This window comes from Drosophila takahashii, chromosome 2R (assembly GCF_030179915.1).
Source record: "Drosophila takahashii strain IR98-3 E-12201 chromosome 2R, DtakHiC1v2, whole genome shotgun sequence".
NCBI lineage: Eukaryota > Metazoa > Arthropoda > Insecta > Diptera > Drosophilidae > Drosophila > Drosophila takahashii.
In genome coordinates this window covers 34,644,091-34,666,742 of record NC_091679.1, presented here as the reverse complement: position 1 = coordinate 34,666,742, position 22,652 = coordinate 34,644,091, and the positions used below count along the sequence as shown (strand labels likewise).

At 43.1% G+C, this 22,652-nt stretch overlaps 1 protein-coding gene across 9 annotated transcripts in view; it reads right to left on the bottom strand.

Moving 5' to 3' along the window:
* The window catches only part of Dscam1 (Down syndrome cell adhesion molecule 1), a 63,722-nt gene that overhangs the window by 28,544 nt on the left and 12,526 nt on the right, over positions 1–22,652 (bottom strand). Inside the window, exons 3-10 of one of the 9 annotated variants that reach the window (XM_070213073.1) lie at positions 21,475–21,819; positions 15,988–16,158; positions 14,662–14,811; positions 13,452–13,575; positions 13,197–13,387; positions 12,997–13,120; positions 846–1,690; positions 608–769 (exon numbers count right to left, since the gene is read on the bottom strand). In XM_070213073.1, the coding sequence (XP_070069174.1) occupies positions 608–769; positions 846–1,690; positions 12,997–13,120; positions 13,197–13,387; positions 13,452–13,575; positions 14,662–14,811; positions 15,988–16,158; positions 21,475–21,819 (2,112 nt within the window). Of the gene's footprint in view, positions 1–144; positions 454–607; positions 770–845; positions 1,691–2,763; positions 2,865–3,362; positions 3,383–9,772; positions 9,897–10,791; positions 10,919–11,933; positions 12,020–12,996; positions 13,121–13,196; positions 13,388–13,451; positions 13,576–14,661; positions 14,812–15,987; positions 16,159–18,288; positions 18,460–19,435; positions 19,598–21,474; positions 21,820–22,652 lie in introns of those variants that run through there. The other 8 variants (XM_044393361.2, XM_044393358.2, XM_044393360.2 and 5 more) reach the window with 8 other exon arrangements.

Sequence of the window (22,652 nt, the reverse complement as noted above, 5' to 3'; positions counted from 1 at the left end):
TCCAGTTCGTTGACGCTCTCCTCGCCAAAGTCAAAGGGCACAATCTGGGGCAGCACTGCGGAGGGGAGCGTGTGGGATCGGGAAAACGAATAGCAAAAACCAAAGGACTAATCAATCTAAGACTTGAGGACTCAAGAAGCGAACCATTGACACGCAGCTCGGCCGTGTGGTAAATAACCCCAGCCGCATTCCTGGCCACACACGTGTAATTCGCTCGATGGCGTGCATGCACCGACTCTATGCTCAGCATGCTGATGCGCTGCGTCGTCTTGGTGATCAGGATGCCGTCGTTGGACATCAGCCGACCCACGCCCGTCGTCGGATCAGTCGGCGCCGTGGTCCAGTACAACTCCAGCGGAGTGTCGCCCTTGTTCACCGTGCACGTGGCCGAGACCATGTCGTTCATGTTGATGGTCTCCTCCCCAAAGTCAAAGGGCACCACCTGCGGCGGAACTGAGCGAGGGGTTTGGGTGTGGGTTTGGGGTTTCGATTCAGAGAAAGACTAACGACCAACGTTGAGGCTGAAAGCTGGAGACCCTCCCAAGAAAGAAGTAGCGTCGACCAGAGCTTGGGAAAGTCTGGGAAAGAGTAGCAATTCTCGACTTACCCATAACTTGCACTTCCAGAGATCCTCGGGCAGAGTATCCCTCCTGATTCTTGGCCACACAAGTGTAGGTCGCCTGGTCTGAGTTGCGTTCCACATTCTCTATGATCAGTGTGCCATTGGGGAAGACCTTTTGTTTGCGGTTAATGGGCAGGGCGCGGTTATCTAAAAAAAAAAGAAAAAAAATAAAAAAAGAAAAAAAAATAAAATAATAAAAAAAAATAAATTGAAAGCAACTAACCTCTCTCCCAGACAATCGAATCGATGGGGTAACCAGCTACGGGGCAGGTGACAATGAGCGTCTCGCCAGCCACGATGGCCTTCTTCTCCATTTGACGGATGTAGGGCAGTCCGTAGACATTCAACTTGGCCGAGTGCTCTGCCACGCCCACTTTGCTCTTGGCTATGCACTTGTAGAGACCACCATCGTTGGCATGGACCGAGGTTATGTTGAGATAGGAAACCACATCGCCGTTGACCGTTACATACTGTCCCACTTGATAGCGATCGTTGTTGGCAATCTTCTTTCCATCGAGTTCCCAGGAGATTTCAGGTGTGGGATTACCGCCGGCCACGCACTTAAGGAATACACTTGGTCCAGGTTCCATGGTCTCTTCCTGGAAGGCCTGTCGAATGACGGGTGGGTCAAAGCGACCTCCGAGCTTCAGTTCAGCACTGGCCTCCGCCGATTCCTGGTCATTCCGCACGAAGCACTGGTACATGCCCTTATCCTCCTTCTTCACGGATTCGATGCGCAGCACAGGTTCGCTGTGACCAATGGCCTTGCCGTCCTTCATCCAGCTCACGGTCTTGATGGGATTTCCGGTGTACTGGCAGGTGAATACCGCCGGGCGTCCGAAGTCAACTGTCTGGGTGGGGGGATCGATCTTGGCGGAAAGCGGGGCAGTGACGGTGAGTACGGTCTCGACGCTTTCTCCTCCCACAGAATTGTTAACCACGCACAGATATTTTCCAGAGTCCTCGACCACGGCGTCCTTAATGATGAGAGTGCCGGAGACCTGCTTAACACGATCGTTTAGAACCACAGCTTGCTTGCGGGTTGTGCCTTCGATGAACTTGTACCATCTGGAACGAGAGGAGAGTGTTACTAGAGAGCTCTAATGTTTAAAGTTGGCATGGGGACAGAGTGGGCACAGAGTGAGGCAGTTGTTTTTTTTTTAAATCCGAGAGCACAAGCTACTTACCTCCCTCAGGTTGGATGATGGATCTTACTTACCTTCATTATTAAATTAATTTGAAATTACCTGCTCATTCTGTGCACCACTTTCTGGGTATTGGGGAAGACCTATCCTCGACCTAGTGAGGGGGACCTAGCAATCTACTGGATAGCCCTGTCCAGGACAATGTCCCACAAAAGTGCCAGAAATAGGAACTTCGTTGATCTCAATGCTTTTTACTGCAATGCGGGGCTTTACGAGACCAACAGGTTCTGAAAAGTGTGATATATAAATATCAAACTGAGAGGATGAAATGAAGGTGAACCTATCTTCCTAGCTAAACTGCCTGAAAGTATTTCTGACTATATGAATATTTATACCTAAATACTGGATGTGGATACGCTTGACCCTGGCAAAGAATAGAGAAACTGTTGCCCAGCTTTTGGGTCTGTTCCTGCAGGCGATCTCCCGATATTGTAGGAGATACACTGCCAATGGGCTCTGGAATAAATCGTATATCGATTAGCCTTCGCTTTGGAATCCTATTTAGCTGCCTGAATGTTGATTTTGAGGGTAAAACCTTAATTACCTAAACGCGGGTATGGGAAACGATTGTCCCAGACACAAGATGGCCAAGTCTGCGGTCGCTGACTGGGTTATTTCCTGCAGCCGGCCACCGGATATTTTAGGGGATACACTACCCACGGGTTCTGAAAATCATTAGCACTTATGTGAACTTACACCCTCTATCAAGATACAGAAAACTGCCTTAATGTTGGACTAACCTGATGATGGGTACTGGAAATGCCTGCGCCTGGCAGAGTAGGGCAAAACTAGTGGATATCTCTTTGACAAATGTGAAACTCTTGGACTCGCCAGAGAAGGTGGGAGCTTTGGCGCCAACAGGCTCTACAAAAAGAACAACAATATGCTTCTTAAGGGGCTAATATGGGTTTGATCTTATGTCTATTTAATGACTACCTTATCAGGGGCACTGGATAGGCCTGCGCCTGACACAGCAAAGCGAAACTCTGATGAAAATTACGCACAAAGGTGTAGCTTTTCATATCGGAAGCAAAGGTTGGACCTTTGGCACTAACAGGTTCTGGGGAAAAACAAAAGAGAAACCTCCTTAACCGCCTGAATTGCTGGGAATTACCGTGTATAGGGAACTGGAAATGCCTGAGCCTGGCAAAGCAGTACAATATCACTCGAACTTGCGCCGAGTAGACTGGATATCTTGGAAACAGTAGCAAAGGTTGGAGCCTTGGCACCCACAGGCTCTGCAAGGCAAAGTAAGTAAACTTAGGATTGTTCTTATAAAAGATCTAGTAAACTGCCTGAATGTTATAAGGTTATAAGCTAAAGGACTACCTCATAGCAGGAACTGGATAGGCCTGAGCTTGGCAGAGCAAAGCAAAACTTTGACCCACTGGCCGAATATAGGAAAATACATTCGAATCCGTTGAAAATGTGGGAGCCCTAGCGCCAATGGGTTCTGTAAACAATTATTGGGCATTTAAATTATAGTTATATGGGTATGGGAAAACTGCCTGATGATAAGTGGAGATATTTCTAACCTCATGATGGGAACAGGATAAGCCTGAGCCTGACAGAGCACCGCAAAACTCTGACCCACAGCGCGGGTGTACGAAAACGAATTGGAATCGGTTGAGAAGGTGGGAGCTCTGGCGCCAATTGGCTCTGTAATTAGTGATCTCAAATTTAGTAAACTATCTACATATTAAACCTAAGAAAACCGCCTGATGGGAAACAAGATGAAAGCTAACCTCATAATGGGCACTGGAAAAGCCTGAGCCTGACAAAGCATTGCAAAACTCTGACCCACAGCACGGGCATAGGAGAAGGAGTTGTAGTCGGAGGAGAATGTTGGAGCTCTGGCACCAATGGGTTCTGTAAAGCATATAGAAAAGTTTTACCCACAAGCCTATTAACCGAAACTTGCCTAATGATGGGAACGGGAAAAGCCTGAGCCTGGCAAAGAAGGGCAAAGCTGGCATGAATCGATCGCTCGAATATGCTGCCCTTGGAGTCACTCGAAAAGGTCGGAGCCTTTGCCCCTACGGGTTCTAAAATAAACAAATATCATACAACATCTTGGCATACATGAGTTTATCCTACACAGAACCAGTTGAACAGTGTTGAACCTTGTTTAAGGAGGGCTTAAGTTACCTAAAAACCGGAACAGGATAGGATTGGGCTTCGCAGGTGAGGGCCAATTCGCTATTTTGGGGCGTCTGAATGGTAAAAGTTGAGGCCACACTAGGAAAACTGGGCGCCTTAAATCCCACGGGCTCTAAAAAGTCAAAAGCCATTGTTGATTAGGCTTGGGAAATTTCCGAAAATAATACCGTCTGAATGTTGGGTATATATAAATCTTTGATTTTTCGTTATTCAAGATAAAAAATCGATTTAAGTCACTTCAAAATATTTTAAATACTTTTTTGATAGTTTATTTTAAAGAAGGTGACGGAAATTTTTGATTAGAATTTGGATTGTAACCCCAAATATCCCTTTTAATTGTGTTTTTTTTTTGTTATTTTACCTAAAAACTGGCACTGGAAATGCTTGAGCTTGGCAAAGCATTGCAAAGGTGGAGTGCATTGGAACATTTTGCTGGAAGGCCAGCACTCCTGTTGGTACTGATGGAGCCTTGGAACCAATGGGTTCTGGGAAATTTAAAGAAATAATAGAGTGAACATATAAAAAGCTGACTTTGATGTGTAACTGCTCTGAATGTGGGAATACACATTGGTATTTTTTTTGGGGAAAATTTTCCATTTCTATTGTTCCGAATTTTACCTAAAAACCGGAACCGGAAATGCTTGAGCCTGACAAAGCATGGCGAAAGTTGAAAGCAAAGGAACATGTTGCTAAAAGACCATAACACCTGTTGGCACAGCAGGAGCCTTGGAACCAATGGGTTCTGGAAGGTTTAAAGGGGTAATACAGTGCGAGTCTTACAAGCTATATTTCCCGGTTAACTGCTCTGAATGTGGGGCTTACCTAATGATGGGCACTGGAAAAGCTTGCGCCTGACAGAGAAGAGCGAAAGCCGTGCCCTTTGACTTTTCCACCTCGATGAGTTTGTACTCGAGGGAAAAGGTCGGGGCCTTGGCGCCCACGGGCTCTGTAAATGAAGTCACCCATTAATTAACCTGTGCGAAAGCAAACAATAAACTGGCTGAATGTGCTCGAGGGGGTCAACGAAAGTCGTCAAGTACTTTACGTTTAATTCGATGCCGCACTAACTTTCACTTAGACATTGGACGTGACCCCACGAGGTCGTGAACCTGACCCGAAAAAACTTTGGCAACTACAAAAGTCGGAAAAGGAAGAGATAGATAAATAATGCATATTTCATTTCGGTCAAAGTTGAGGCCACGGACATGCGCAGAATCGCGGGTTAGGGCAGCAACAGCTGAGTGCGCAACAAGTCGAGGTCACCAGCGCCCACCCCGCCCACTTTTAATGTCAGGCGACCTTAAGAAAGTGGCACAAACCAACGGTTGTTGACCCAAAAACGTGCGTTCATTCATAAACGGGTGTGCGAGCGAGACAGTTGCGATCCACACTCGCTGCGGAGGGGAAATTGTTTGGGAAATTTCTGTGGATGCCAAGCATGCGCAGTGGCAAGAGAGAGAGAGAGAGAGCGGGAGAGCGAAACAGCTGAGCGCCGGTTTGTTTACAAACTGCCCACTCACACCAGTGCAAAATGGAAAGGGAAAGGTGAGCACCCACACATGCATGGCTATCTCTCTCTCTCTCTTTTTGCCACTCTGTTTATGGTTTGTTTTGTTTACATAGCTTACTTTTCTGCGTACCTATTTTGTTTGTGTTTTGCTTTGCGCGCGCATTTTATGAATGAACCCTCCACCCCTCGAGTAACCCATCCCAACCCCCCCAAAACAAGAGTTCACACTCCTCATGCATAATTAATGTCACGTTTGCGGACGCGCTCTCAAAGTGCCGACGATTCTAACCTGCTAATGGGCACCGGATATGCCTGGGCGGGACAAAGGAGCACTATGTCCATGCCGCAACGCCTCTCGATACCGGACCACTTGGTGTCCACCGACAGAACGGGCGCCTTGGCCGAAATGGGTTCTGGGGGGGAAGATAACTACATTAGGGTCTATCATGAGTATTGCTAGAATGTATGGGATAGTGGCAAAACTACAATGTTCCTGCTTTATTTTGTATGAAATAATCTCGTAGATTTCTTTTTTATTCCCATAAAGTAAAAAACAGGTATTTTCTAAAGTCAAAACTTGGGTTGAGTTCGGCTTACCGAAAACTAGGAGCCGGAAAACCCTGAGCCGGGCACAGCAATGATATAGCATGTGCCTCTAGCAATTCCAGAGGTTTCTGAACTAAAGCTGGTGTTCTGGGAGCTGTGCTCGAAATGGGCTCTGCGAAGATCATATTAAAAAGCATTTATTAAAGATTCGAAAGCTAAGACTAATGTTAGTCTAAGGGCTCAACAGGATACATAAAATGATAGTCCTTTTTCGACCATTTAAAATCATTAATCGTCTAACACTACTACCCGTTTTATTATAATAAAGTTTAAACACAGATTGTAAACACTTTTGGTCTAACCTAAAGGCGGGTACTGGAAAGCCCTGTGCGGGACAGAAAAGGGCCAGATTTGTGGATAGCATCCTTTCAATCCAAGAGCGCTTGATGTCATTTGAGAGAAGCGTGGGAGCTTTACCACCAACGGGTTCTATATGGGCAAAAGTGGTTTAAGTTTGTATTACCTAAAAACTTATATTTATAAAGAAATTGTAACCTAAGCCTGATGTTGGATTCTATGAAAACCCACCTAAAACTGGGGGCCGGATAGCCTTGCGCAGGACAAAGTATAGCAGTGGTAGCCATGGACTCCACAATGTTGGGCTTATAGGTAAGTGCGTTTATCTTTGGCGGACTACTGCTTATTGGCTCTACAAAAATTAAACAATAGTTTCTTTAAGTTTTGCGATAAATTAAATATTTTAAAACTGCCAGAGTGTGGGAAACTCAAAGGGTCGATGTTTATTAACTTAAACCAACCTAAAACTAGGAGCAGGATAACCCTGAGCTGGGCACAATATTGAGAGATCGGTGAGACCAGGAACTACCAGAGGTCGCGATTGCAGAGGTGGAACCTTGGGAGCTGTGCTAGAAACCGGCTCTATGAAGAGTTTATAATTTAAAGTTATTACACTGCCTTCAAAAGACATAATATACTGCCTGAATATTTATTTTGGATTTCTAGTATGATTACCTAAATACCGGCACAGGATAACCTTGAGCAGGACATAAAAGCGCCAAAGTGGAAGAACCCTGATAAGTCTTCATATCGAACTTTGCCAAAGATACCACTTTCGGCACAGTACTGCTAATCGGCTCTGGAAGTTGTTGATACGATTTTAAATAGAGAAAATCTTTAACTACAGGAAAACTGAAAAACTCTCTGAATGTTGGACCTCACCTAAAAGCGGGAACTGGAAAACCCTGCGCGGGGCACATTATGGCCGCGATACCGCTTAGTCGTACGTATTCAATATTTGTTTTCTGAATAAGCGCAACTCTGGGAGCAGCACCACTAATGGGCTCTGAAAAAATTAATCATTATATTCCAAAAACTATTCCATAACCTTTCTAAAGAACTGCCTGAATATCTTAAGAAAGTCACCTGAAAAATGGTACCGGATACGCCTGAGCTGGACAAAGCAAGGTTCCACTCCCTGCTGAGGCAATATCCACATTTCGAGTCTTGTCACCGGAGGTGAGTCGTGGACCAACACTTCCCACAGGCTCTATAAAGTTTTTGTTTTATTATTTAAGAACTAAGTAAGCTAGAAAACTGCCCAAAGCGTCTAGGGATTTACCTAAAAAAGGGCACCGGATAGGCTTGACCAGGACAAAAGAGAGTGCAACTGGCAGCCAATTGAGCTTCGGCATTTTTCAGGCGATTTTCTACACTGATTTTGGGAGCTACACTGCCCACAGGTTCTAAAAAAAAGATTGGGAATTAAATTTTAAACTATAGCTAAATCTGAAATTTGCCTGAATGATTTGGGTTTACCTGAAGGACGGTACTGGATAGGATTGGGCCGGACAAAAGAGTGTCAAAGTGGCTTTGGATGGGGCACCAGCATCCCTGAGTCGTTCACCCACACTTATTTTGGGACCTACACTGGCAACTGGCTCTGAAAGATAATCAATATTGAAAGCGTCACCGAACTAAACTCAAGTGAAAACTGCCTGAGGGACAATGACTGACATGAGTGGCCCACCTGAATGCAGGAACTGGATAAGATTGAGCTGGACAAAAGATGCTCAAGTCGCCATGCTGTGGAACCTCGGCGTCCTTGCGACGCTCACCCACACTGATTTTGGGCGGCACACTGCCCACAGGCTCTAAAATCAACAGACGTAAGGAGTGAGAACCAGAAATCTATGCTAGGATTGAAAACTGCCCAAGTAACTCGACAATATTGGAATTTACCTGCCAATCAACTAAGTTTTTCAATTGGTAGAGGGGGGAGAACTTTGCGTGTCACTGAATGGGTTTAATCGAGCAGCCATTATGGACACAAAGCTAATTAGAGTTTGAAGCCAATGAGGCCTGACGACTTAATCTAAGCTTTCTTGTAATTGGAAAAGTTTTGGCAAACCGCACAATTTGACAACTTGTATGAATTGGCAACAAGTTACCTATAGAAGGGCACTGGATAGGCTTGAGCCGGACAGAAAATGGCTATTGTTCTGCCCTGGCGGATGCTGTCGTGACTGAAGCCGTCCTTTTTGTTGACACGTGGTGCCACACTGCCCACGGGCTCTACAAATTATTAGAAGGGAATTATCAACAGAATAAGCAACTGCCTGGAAAGTTAGGGAGACAAAGATCTCGACAATGACTGACCTATAAAAGGGCACTGGAAATGACTGAGCCGGACAACGAAGTGCCACAATGCCACCAATTCCAATACGATCGTGACTGAACTCGTCGTTTTTATTCACTTTCGGCGCCACACTACCAACAGGCTCTGAAATGAGTTTGATTTAAGTAAGTCCTAGCTATACCTTAAAAACTACTTGAATATGAAAACCTGAGCACTCGACATTACCTATAAAAAGGAACCGGATAGGCCTGAGCAGGACACTGAATGGAAATTGTCATGGAGCTCTTTATACGGTCGTGATTGAACTCATCCTTGCGATTTACCCGGGGAGCAACACTACCAATTGGTTCTGTGAGAAGTTACGTTTTAGTTTTCATTCAAATGGACTGCCTGAATGGGTTTAAATACAAGTCAACGTATATTTAAAGCATTTACCTATAGGCTGGAACTGGATAGGATTGAGCTGGGCAAAGCAATGCAAATGACCTATTAGATTTGGCCATAAATATGCCCAATTTGTCTTTTATCTCAACCTTGGGTGCCACACTGCCAACGGGCTCTGAAAATGTAAGTATTCTAAGTAATACCCTATATCTATATTCTCGAATGAAAAACCTGAACTGATGGGCAGTACTCAACAATGTTTTTACCTAAACGCTGGCATTGGATATCCTTGAGCTTTGCATAAGAGATTCAATGACTTTCTCGATTCTCTAACATTTACACCAAGCTTATTCTCCATATCAACTTTGGGCGCCACACTACCAACAGGCTCTGAAAGAAGGCGTAAATAAATATCGTTCACTAAAAGCTCTGTTCTAAAAAAAACCTGATGGGCTGTACTCGATAATGCTATTACCTAAAGGCTGGCATAGGAAAGCCTTGCGCCTTGCAGAATAAATTCAACGACTTATTCGAAGTTCTGATGGTGAAATCCATCTTATCGTGCATATCAACCTTTGGTGCTACACTGCCCACGGGTTCTGAAATAGTTTTATAGTCAACCAACTGAAGAACTCATATAAAACTTTAAAAACTGCCTGAGAAAGGGTACTAAAAGTCGGAAATCCTACCTATAAGCTGGCATTGGGTATGACTGAGCAGGACACAACAAATTTAAGGCCTGACCCTGAGGTTTGTCAAGCCAAGTAATACGATCTTTTACATCAACCTTGGGAGCTACACTGCCAACGGGTTCTGCAAATAATACATGTTTTTAATAAGAAGCTCCTAACTCTTCTTTGAGTAAACTGCCTGAAAGGAAAGGGGGAAACAAAGCTTACCTAGCAATTGGCATCGGAAAAGACTGAGCTGGACAAAGTAAATTCAAGGAGATTCTTTCAGGTTTGTCAACCCATTTGATCCGATCATTGGGATCCACTTTGGGAGCTACACTGCCCACGGGTTCTACAAAGATTTACAGTGAGCTTAGGGTACCTATAGGTATATCTAGATAAACTGCCTAAATGTTGGGACACTCCCTGAATCACTTGCACTCACCGAAAGGCAGGTACTGGATAGGATTGAGCTGGACAAACTATAGCTAGACTGTGATCCAGGGCCACCCGAGCGTAGTTAATCTCGTCTTTAATGTCAACTTTGGGAGCCACACTACCAACAGGTTCTAGAGCAAAATTATCTCTTTAGTTAGCCTCAAAAAATAAACCTGAGTGTTGGACTAGGGTTATTACCTAAAGAACGGCATGGGATACGATTGGGCAGGACAGATGAGAGCTTTGGATGCGCCCATTCGAGTCCTGGCAAAGGTAAACTCATCACGAGTATCCACTTTGGGTGCAACTGACCCAACGGGTTCTGATTTGGGGAGAATTTTACATTATTTATCGGCCAACTGATAACTGAATGTTGGTCAAGGATATCGAAACTAACCTAACGATGGGTACCGGATACGCCTGGCCAGGACATTGCATGGAAAAGTCCTCAGCTAGCTTTACTTGGAGCACTTGAAACTTGTCGTGCAAGCTTGTTATCTTGGGCGGAACTGATCCAATAGGCTCTAGATATTAAGGAAAAACATTTTAAAATCTTCGGAAAACTAAAACTCCTGGAATGCTGGGATAGAATGACCCACCTAACAACCGGAACCGGATAGGCTTGACCTGGACACTGCATTGCAAAGTCACTTTCCAATTTAACCTGCATCAGTTGAAACTTGTCGTTGATGTTGTTGATCTTTGGTGGCACAGAGCCAATGGGTTCTGGAAAATCAATTGCAATTAGACCCTCAGAAAAACCTAAGCCAAAAAAGTCTAAATTTATGTTGGGATAGGCATTCATGGCATTACCTATTTATGGGTACGGGAAAAGCCTGACCAGGACATTGCATGGCATACTGGGTTCCCAAAAGGACCTCCATTGTGCGAACTCTTTCCAAGAGGTTCAATTTTGGAGGTACTGAAGCAACGGGTTCTAAGGAAAATGAGAGCTATTGTAGTCAAGGTTTAATAAACCAATTTCTGCCCAAATGTTGGAAGCTAACAAATAACCTCATAGGTTTTTATTAGGGATACCTACCTATAGACGGGAATGGGATACGACTGGGCTGGACATTTCAAGCTTAAACTCCTGCCCACATAGCCACGGGCATTGGCCACTTCGTCATCTATGCTAACTTTGGGAGGCACACTGCCAATGGGTTCTGAAATAGAAGCAAACGCTGAACTAATCAAGGAACTACCCCTGCAACTGACTGAACTGGGATTGGATAATAGAATAATAACTTAAATAGCATTGTCTGAAATTCTAAGAACGCCCAGTAAATTGTAAAATGTTCTAAATTGGGATGGCATGCAATCCGCACCTGTGGGCAGGAATCGGATATGATTGGGCCGGGCAAAGCAAAGCGATCCCGATTCCCTGGGACATCTCGCGTGTTTGCAGTTTGTCCTGAACATTTATTTTCGGCTTGACAGAACCAACGGGTTCTAGGGGAAAAATCATGAGAGTGAGTCACGGAAAAGCTGGGAAAACTGTCTGATGTTGGCGAAAAAGGGAAAACCCACCTGAAGGATGGCGTAGGATACGACTGAGCCATGCAGAGGAGGGAATAACTGCTGGACAGCTCTACGTCTATGAACTGGTGTTTGTCTTGGGGATTCACCTTGGGTCGCACACTGCCCACGGGTTCTAAAATTTGAAAGAGTTTCCCAGGGCCTTAGAAAACCTGACTGAATGTTTGTGAATATTCTTTAGTAAAGCCTCATTGAATCTTACTTAAAAACAGGCATGGGATACGACTGCACCGGACACTGAATGTTGAAACTTATGCCGCTCTGAATCTGCATCATTCTAAAACGCTCCAGAAAATTTAGCTTGGGCGCCACACTGCCAACGGGTTCTACAAAATTATAAGTCTTTATGTTGTATTTCTACCTCATTAAAGAGCCTTTAAAAAGACGCATCTAATCTGTGAATGTTGGGCTAAGGAATTGCAGTTTACCTAGAAATTGGCTGCGGATATGCTTGAGCCGGACACAAAAGACTTAAGCTATGCAATCTTTTGACCTTCACGTGCTTCAGGTCGTCGGAATTGGTAATCTTGGGACTGACACTACCAATGGGTTTTGCAAGAGGTTATCATTTAATCTGCTGAAAAATCCTTTAATCTAAATGGAAACTGCCCGAAAGGGAATTTAGGAATACTTTTATAAAACGTTTACCTAAAGAAAGGTTGCGGATAACCTTGAGCCGGACAGAGTATGCTCAAGGCCTGACTGCTCTTTCCCTTAAGATGTTTGAAATCTTCCCCTGTATTTATCTTGGGACTGACACTGCCAACGGGCTCTATAAGGAAATTACGAAGTTTGGTATTTAAAAAAGCTAAGGTATACTGCCTGAAATGGGAAGGACTTGACTTGGAGATAAAGCTGAGTTACCTATACACAGGAACTGGGTAAGCCTGAGCTGGACAGAGGAGCGTAACACTAACTTCTCTTTTAACCTTCACCGTTCGCGAATCATCGCCAGATGTGAGTTTTGGTCCAACACTGCCAACGGGTTCTTAAACAATGTTCGAAATGAATAAAAGGGGTAAATTCGGGACCCTGCCTGAAGTTGGGACTTAAACTAAGACCTTTACCTAAAGAAGGGCACTGGATAGGCTTGAGCCGGACACATGAGTGTTACACTACCCATCCTAGGAACCCGAGTGGAGTTATGTGCTCCTGATTGCCATTGCCACTTAGCTGAGGACTGACACTGCCAACGGGTTCTGTCGAGTATTGTATGTTATAAGGTCGGAAATAAATATAGAGCCTAAATGTTGGGTTGGGTTTACCTAAAGAAAGGCACCGGATAGGCCTGAGCCGGGCAAAGAAGAGTGGCACTTGCTGCCAGATACACCCTGAGAATACGCGACTCATCTCCACTGGTAAGACGGGGACCAATACTGCCAACAGGCTCTGGGAAATGGGAAACAGGAACCCAATAAAATAACACGAAAGGAAAACCTTCAGTTGGGAAAGGCGTGTAGCTTACCTAAAGAATGGCACTGGATATGATTGAGCTGGACATAACATGGTGGTGGGTTGGCCAGAGGAAAACTGGACGACTTTAATGTCATTACCCGAGAGAAGTCGGGGCCCAACACTCGCAATGGGTTCTTGAAAGATTTTAAGGGATTTTGAAATATAAAACTTATAGGGCTTAACAGAAATCTGAATTGCAAACTGGCGGGAGTTGGTCTTTGAGTTTAGATATTTCCCCTAGAGATTCGAGATTCATTAGTCCTACCTAAACATGGGAGCTGGATAGGCCTGGGCGGGACAGAGAAGGGTTTGACTAGAGCCTTCGTCTCCTGTGAAACTGCTGCTGGTCAGAGTATTGGGAAACTTGGGTGAAACCCTGCCAACTGGTTCTGTGAATGAAGCGAAATGGTTCAACGTTATTAACCTTACAGATAATGCCAATAAATAAAGATAGAACAAGAACTGAAGTGTGACTTACCTTGGGCGCAGTTCGAAAGAGAATACTAAGTGAAAGTTGCCAAGGACTTGGACTTGAATTATAACTTAACTACGATGTTGCCTTTAAATTGGTTTTACTTGAGAACGGACCACACCTACTCTAATCGGCTTTATTTCAAGCTCTCATCATTGTCGAGTACCCTATCCCAACATTCAGGCAGTTTTCAATTTAGACTTAGGCTACAGCAACAAGTCCTTGTTCATGGCCACAAGGGGATCGATTGTTTTAACAATTTACATCAGTTCGACTATTTTTCGCAAATATGTTAGTTTATTTAATGTTCGCAAAGAAAGAGATTTTAAGCAAAAAATCGTTTTGATTGCATTTCAAAAATAACAAGGAATTGTTGCATGTTTATATATGTTTTTTATAATTTTTTGGAAACTGCAAACGCTTTTACATTATAACTGAAATATTTTTATCCGCTTGCTGTTTCCAAAAAAAAATGCATCAAATATTTGAAATATGTTTTAGGCTTTTATTTTGTAAACTTTTTGAAACATTTATCAATGTGTTTTTAAACTGAATTTTTATTATAACATTACAATATTTCAAACATTTGTGAAGCATTTGGGAAACGGAACAAATCGTAACTTTAAGTTTTGTTATTGCATTTACAATTTGTTCCATTTCCTCTTAACATATCTGAGAGTAAACTTCAAATAGCTTATATTATATTTTTATAAACATTTGAAATATTTTAATTCTGTAATATTTAAATTAACATTTAATATATATAAATTAACATTATCAATTTATCATATTTATAACTTTTGAAAAAAGCTAATCTTTGGTTTGAAATTTACTCTACAGTAAGAAACCTTCAACTATTGACGGTTTTAATTTTTGTACAGTAATATAATTTATGACCCTTATTGATTTAAGAGTGCAAGCTTAAAATTGTTCAGAAAATATCAATAGCTGAAGTTTCTTATTAAGTCATATGTAAAGAAATTGGCCAACAAGGCGGACTTACCTGTAATAACCAATCGTCCTTTGGTGGCACTCAATCGGGTCTCTCCGGTCAATCGATGTTTGGTTCTGCACTGGTAGCTCTTGTATCCATCTTCGGGTCCAACTTCACGGATGTGCAACTCTCCAGAGGGCAGTACAAGGTATTTTCCATCTGATTACAGAGTGGTTCAGTTAAAAACAATGTTAGTTATGTCTTGTCGGCTAACTTTGCAAATTTATTTACATTTAAGTACTTACAATGGAAGAAACTCAATTAAGTAACGTGCATTTAATTGAATTTATTCGCAATACATTCAAAAGCCACATGGCTTTTGGCTAGATATTAATTTAATTTTATTTTCATTAGCGTGTTTTGTATTATTTTTTATTGTGCAAAAAATTTTTATTGATAAACGCTGACCATGCAATGTGACTTTTAAATGATTCATGTTAATATAGTAATTCGAGACTGAATGAGAAGCTTTTTTATGTTGTTAAGTAACTTAATTATACCTTTAACGATGACATTTTTTAATTGTTTTTTTTTTTGTGAGGAAGTTTAACCACATCTTTTTATAGCTTGTAAAGTTCTCTTTTAGTCTCATTTTAAGAATTGTGTTTCGATTTCCTTGTGAACTTTTGTTTTACCGAATCGATTGTATTTTAACACAATTCCATGCTTACAATCTAACTATACACCAGCAATGCCAGGAATTTGTGGTATAAACAAATTGAATTGAACCAGAGTGATGGATCGTAAGCTATTTACACTTTGAATAGAGAAACAAATTTACAGCTCGTATAGTTTACTTGATATTCTTAGATCGAGTCTCAACAAATTCCATGGCATTGTTTTTTTTTCTAGACATGCGTTAACAAAAATGCCAATAATCTTAAATGATTTGCGTTTTACATATGTATATATTTCTGGTATATACAGCAATGTTTGGATTATTCATTTTATATGAGACATATGTACAGATTGTTAGATGACTGACTGTTTATTAGCATTTTTGCATGTATTTACACTACGCTATTTAATCAACGCTACGTTCAACTACATGAAGGGGTTTCGGTTTCTTTTGGGCAAGTCAGGAGCGACTCATGGATTTGTGGGAGGGTAAAACTAATAAAAGGTTGAGGAGGGGGCAAAAAAAGAAATAAAATTAAAAGGAAAGACGGACAGAAAGAAAGAAAGATACAAAAGAAGGCAAATCGAAAGCCTAAGCAGCGCTGAACTTGGAAAAGATTCCTATGAAAGAGATGAAGGCCAGATCGAAGCGAACCGAATTGGATGGGAGACGCAGGATTTTACGGAGGAGCAGTTATTCTTATTCTGTTAATTTACCGCTTTCTGCGATATCCTCCTGCGGATAGATAACTCGCTCCTCGTCCTCCACCCACGAATCGACCACTATGAAATCGGCCACAAAACTGGGAATGTGGCACTTTAGGATGGCGCTATTGCCCCTCAGTATGGACTCGTCCATGACATTGACGGTGTAGGATTGTGGCACAACTGCAAAGTTTACGGAGAGATTGATTGAGTGGTGAGGATGGGGGATTGTAAATCATAAGGATAAAAGAGGATCCCCATTCATGTAACTAAGCGAACTGCAAGATGAAGCTCTGGGTCCTACCGGTGATGTTCTTCGTGAATACCTCGCCCTCGGTATCGATCCAATCGGTTATGTCTATGTGATCCGCCACAAATGAGGGCGTCTGGCACTTGAAAATGGCCGCGTTGCCCTTGATCACATACTCGTCGTAGACTTGCGACTCGAAAAACTGCTTTACCACTGCAAGACGGGCAAGACGGGGGTTAAACTAAAATCAGGACTGGGAGGGGTCTGTAGGTTGGAAGTTTCGTACTCTAACTACGCTAATGCCGAAGATCTTAACCAATGGTTACCAATGGAGTCGTCCGGGAGAGGTCTCAGTATCTCGACGCCCTCCTCGTCAATCCAACCCTCGACATCGATGAAATCGGCCACAAATGAAGGCACCAGGCACTTTAACGTGGCCGAGTTGCCACGCAGCACAAACTCATCGATTACCCGTGTCTGGTAGAACTGGTGGACAACTGAAGGAAATCAGAGCGAACTTGATGAAATAAAAACTAAAGGATATAGTAGGGAAAAGGTTGCTGGAGATGTATGCTTAGTAGGGCCTAAAAGAACTAGAGCAAAGAAAGCTGGCCAAGTACCCGTCTCCTCGGCATTGTTGGGATAGTAGTTGCGACCCTCCGAGTCCAGCCAGAGATCAACGAATACGAAATCCGCCACATATGAGGGAATCTCGCACTTCATCACCACAGAGTTGCCCCTAATTACGTACTCATTGTCTGCCTCCGATTCGTAGCTTTGAATCACCACTAATCCAAAAAGAATAAAGTTAAAAAGCGTGAAAAATAAGAACGGGGAATCAGAGTGGGGTGGAAGCTAAGACCTATCGCAAAACTTATCGAAATAAAATATGTTTTGATTAGACTGTACCATAGGCGCTGGTCGCATTGTTGCGCCACAACTCAGTGCCCTCCTCGTCCACCCAGGCCTCAACCTGAACGAAATCGGCGACGAACGAGGGAATCTTACACTTGACCACCGCCGCATTGCCTTTAATCACATATTCATTCTCGGCTTCGGTTATGTAGAACTGCGAAACGACTTTGAATCGAAGAAATAAAATAAATAAACTATGGGAAAACGGGGAATACTGGGAAGGGAATGGATGAAAGCACTAAATTAAGCCTAAGACTATTGAGAGAATATCTTGGCATCGAACCGTAGTTGTCCGAAAAGGACAGGACATTGCCCTCATCATCGATCCAGGACTCCACTCGAACAAAATCAGCCACAAACGATGGAATGGAACACTTCAAGACGGCAGCATTACCCCTGATGACATACTCGGTCATTATTTCTGCCTCATAGAACTGATTGACAACTGTAAGGGTGTGCAATAACGAAAGAATTTAGAAAAAGATAAAGTTGGGAATTGGATAAGGAATGAAACCCCCACAAGTTGTTGCATATGAAATTATTTTAGACTCCTTGGTAGTACCATAATCCTCAGAAGGTCGCAGTTCGGTTCCCTCTTCATCTATCCAGGATTCGACGCGCACAAAATCGGCCACAAACGACGGAATGGAACATTTCAGAACTGCCGCATTGCCCCTAATGACATACTCCATCAGGATATCGGCGCCGTAAAACTGATTAACAACTGCGATTCGAAAAAAAGGGCAAAGTTCGGAAATGAAAAAGAAGCTGAAGCTAATGAAGCTAAGAAGTAGGATAGGAATGGGGTTCCTGCTTAGGACTAACATCTTAACTATTTCAAGGGTCGATGACTGTACCAAAATCCTCTTCCGGAGCATACTCGGTGCCATCACTGCCCACCCAGGCCTCGACTCGCAGGAAATCGGCCACAAAACTGGGAATTGTGCACTTCAATACCGCCGTATTGCCTCGGATAACGTACTCGGAAACAACCTCAGCCTCGTAATACTGATTCACGACTGTAAAGCAAGAGTTTTTATGAGGGGGAAACGAAAAGAAATGAAATGGCTGAAAATAGTGGGTATGTTGTGGGATGGGTTCTGGATAATCCTAAATAACCATTAAATTTTGTGATTGTTCATGTGTACCGGTTCCCTGTTGATCGCCAAGTGAGCCGTACAGCTTGCCCTCTTCGTCCTGCCAGGATACGACCTGCACAAAGTCCGCAACAAAGGAGGGAATCGAGCACTTTAACACCGCCGCATTGCCCCTTATGACGTACTCGTTGTTGACCTCCGATTCGTAGAACTGTTGCACAACTAGAGGTAAGTTCACACAGCCACTGATTACATAATGAAAGTACGGGGGGGAGGTAGTAGGGAAAGATGAGGCACCTCCATAGAATCCAAAACCAAACCTTGCGTGCGGCGGGCGTGTGAAAATGTGAAGCTAGCTAATTGAAACGAGAGTGTCTTCTAATATCGCGGAGTGCACTTAATGGGACTCAAAGCGCAATCAGCTTGCCAGCTCCGCGCTTCCCTGGGAAAGTCGCTGGCCAAGAGGTTAATAATGGGTCTGATAACATGGCTCATCAACACGCAGTAGTCAACCGAGATAGCGAAGATAAATGCATAAAAAGTAAACATAATAGATGCAGGAGGGAAAATGGTTGGGTACTTATCCGTAATACTTCTATGTCAGGCAACTGTACACAGCCTAAGTAAAACTAACCCAAAATGTAGTCAAAAGGTTAGCAAACAAACCGTATTCGCTGCCTGGCAAAAAGTCCTCGTTCTGATCGGTGTGCCAGGAGACAACGCTCACGAAATCGGCCACAAAGGACGGGATTTCGCATTTCAAAACCGCCGCATTGCCGCGTATTACATAGGCCTTATTTACATCGGTGTCGTAGTATTGGGCAACGACTAAAACAGCAATCAAATAAATGCATTTACGTAATGAAACCGAAAAGAAAGTATATATAAGTCTGGAAGAACTGAAAATAAGTCACTGAAGAATCGAGTAAGGGAAAACGAAGGAGCGAAGGATCCCAAACGGTTTCTGCCTGACCAGTGTTGGTTAATTAAGTTACGTTTTGAGTTCAGTGTGTTGTATATTTTACAGAATTTTGTAATTAGTGTTGCAGTTTGCCCGTTAACTGTACTTGCACTGTGCACAAGTGTTTCGGTGAGTTTTTTGGCTTTGTAGTGTTGTACAGTAGTGGTTAGGGTTGTGCTATTTTTCTATAAGCTCACAAAACAGAGACAGTACTTCTGTGCACTTAATCACACACACCATATTCAGTGCCTGGATAGAAATTCTCTTGCTCATCGCTATGCCAGGATATGACATTCACGAAATCGGCTACGAACGACGGTATATCACATTTCAAGATGGCGGAATTGCCGCGGATGACAAAAGCCTTGTGTATATCCTCTTCGTAGTGTTGCGAAACGACTAAACAGGCAGGAGAAACGAAAATAATAGTGAGTTGCAGATTTAAATAAGGGATGAATGATGATTGGAATGGAGGGGTTTTTAATGACACTTCCGAAATCGCTACGCCAGCATGCTTTTAGTAGAGCAAAACTATTTATTTGCTATGGCTTTTTCGAATCGCACCGTATTCCGCTCCCGGAAAGTAGTTCTCCTCCTCGTCGGTGTGCCAGGATACCACCTCCACGAAATCGGCCACAAACGAGGGAATCAGACACTTGATGACCGCCGAGTTGCCCCTTATAACATGCTCCTTGTTTACATCCGCCTCGTAGTATTGCGCAACCACTGGGAAAAGGGCAATCATTACAGATTATGTCGGACATTTATTTCCACAGTCCACAAATGTCGCGATTAGGAACTGAGTTCCTGGAAAAATCTAGCTTTATGGTCAGAAATTCATTAAACGAAAAACCTTGAAACCGCCTGACAGGCAAAGTTAATTTCAATTAACCAAAATATTGTTCGGGGTGCAGACCATAACTCATTTCGACCAACTAGCTACGGGCCGGCTGGACAGAATGTTTTTCCTCGTCTACGCTTTATTCACACATAAGCATACTATAAAATGATAAATTCTTCCGGTTAATAGCAAGCGAAAGCAAACGACAATAATGATGTCAGGCTTGGGGAACGGGGGGCGAATAGGTCGAGAGGTGGTCTTCAGGCTAGGTGTGCTGGCTAATTGCCAGGGAACACGTCAGCTGGGCGATGAGTAAGCGGGTGGCACGGCTCCAACATAATTAGCTAAAATGTGCTCAAGTCTGGCCCATTTAGGCCCTGCTTCATGGAAGCGGAAGTGACAGATATCCCAGGGAGTTGAGTCTGGGCCATAACTCGATCAGCTGGCAACATGTCAACCCCATACGGTGTGGTCTAAATAAGGTGACAATTTCATCATCATCATCATTATCATCAGCGTGGTGGTTGTGGTCGTCGTCGTTGTCGTTGGGGATTGCACATCTTTCAGGGGAGCTGTCAAAGGTTGATGAAAAGACTTTCGCAAATGGCAAGTACAGTTGCCGTCAAAACACCGGCACAGGAAGTAATGCAGCGAAAACGAACCGATTACAGGGAAATGCCAACTTGCAACTTAAATTCCCCCGCACGTTGCTGAGCTCGACTAAGAAATGTGTGAAAATGAAAGCGTGCGGAAAACTTTGGCAATTCGCAAAACGTTCGATGGAAATCCCGTGAAAACTCCGTTTTAATTGCCACAGCCGGTGCAGCAATAAGTCAAACACAAGGGGTTAAAGACTGCAAAGAGCGACTTGACACGCAAAGGCAACTGGCAGCGAAATAGTGGAAGTGGAGATACGAAACCAACGCTGATGTGTCTTCATTTGGGTGTAGCTGCAAAATAAATGGTAAACACAGGGCAGTGCAAGATTTCATGTTGGTTTTTATAATGAATATGTTAAATAAACAATGTAAATGCAGATACATTATTCTGAAAATTCACTTGTAACAAGATGTCTTCTTTTTATTTTCCTATAATCCAATTAAATACCCCTCTTATTTCAGTTAACTTTTCTTTTAAGTATTTTGGGTTTCTTTAAATTAAAATAATCAAAGTTAATAAATTGTTTGACTTTAATGCTAATATTAACGACCTATATCGCAAGTTAAACACATTTTTGAATTTATTTTCCAATCTCTGTTAGTTATTTTTCCTTTTTAATGGAACAATTTAAATAAATTTTTGAATTTATTTCCCAATCTTTGTTATTTATTTTCCCTTTTAAATGGTGATGAACTGACCCTCGTTTAAATGTAGTTTCCTGACCAACATCTTACTTGCACTGCCCTTTATTTACCTTGGAGCCCTGGCAACTTACCGGCTCGCACATGCACATCCCGGGAGATGATGGATCCAAACTGGTTGCGGGCTAGACAGGCGTACACCTGGGCATGAACCTCCTGGCGGTAATCCTCGGCGCGGAATGGCGGGAAGACCAGCTTGCCGTCGGAGGAGATCTGACGCAACCCGGGAACGTCGCCCACAGCGGTGCCATCGCTTCGGATCCAGATAATCTCGGGCATGGGGTTGCCACTGGCCTTGCACTCGATCTCTGCGCCGGTGGAGTTGGAGAAGTCAATGCGATTGGTGGGTTCCTTTAAGAAGACTGGTCCTTTTTGGTCGGCATCTGGGGGATTAGCAGCTAAAGTTTGGCTGCCACAAGCTGAAAAAGAAAGTTATAAATTAGTGGATGTTTTTAAAATAATTTTTAAATAAATAATAATTAATTATTATGTGTTTATAAAGTCGAAAGTTGGTGATCTATCGGTTGGTTTTTGTAGATATAACTTGCTCTATTTTCATAGCTCAAACTCACATCCGTAGAGGCGATCAACCAACATTTGGCTACGCTCTATGGTCAGAACATCCGCAGCGGAAGTGCATTCTCATATCCATGTCAACAGTTTGGCTATTGTTCCAGCCATGGTTGTTTGACAATTGAGGGCCATGGATCAGTGACTCCTCGGTGCTAGACCCCCAACAAAAGCAGTATTCAATTCCATACGTTTTTTTCTAAACCAGTCAAAGCCTGAGTTCCATTTCCACCCACTACAGCCTCCAACTGGATGACAAACAAAAGACAAGCAGGCGAAAATCGTTCGTTGACACTTTACAGACTCCACCCACTTCCCTACCTCTTTCACCCTGCTTTTGTTGATGCCGTCACTGTTGCATTGGCAAACGATTTCATATTTCATTTTATGCATCGCCATGCTGCTTGGAATTCCCCTCTTCCCGTAAATTTTGTATTACCAAAGGTGTCAACAAGTTTCTGTACGCCCCTTTACCCATAGAGTTCGCATGCAATTTTCAAGGCGTCCGCCTGCAATTTGTCTAAGGAAAAAGCTATTGTTAACTTCGGCCATACGAGTAATTTGCATTCTAGAAACAATTTAAATAGTATGACAGGGATATGACATAACAGCAAATAAAAGTTACATTGCCAAATATTACATTACATCTTTAAGATTGAAAAATGGATGAATTTATTAAGAA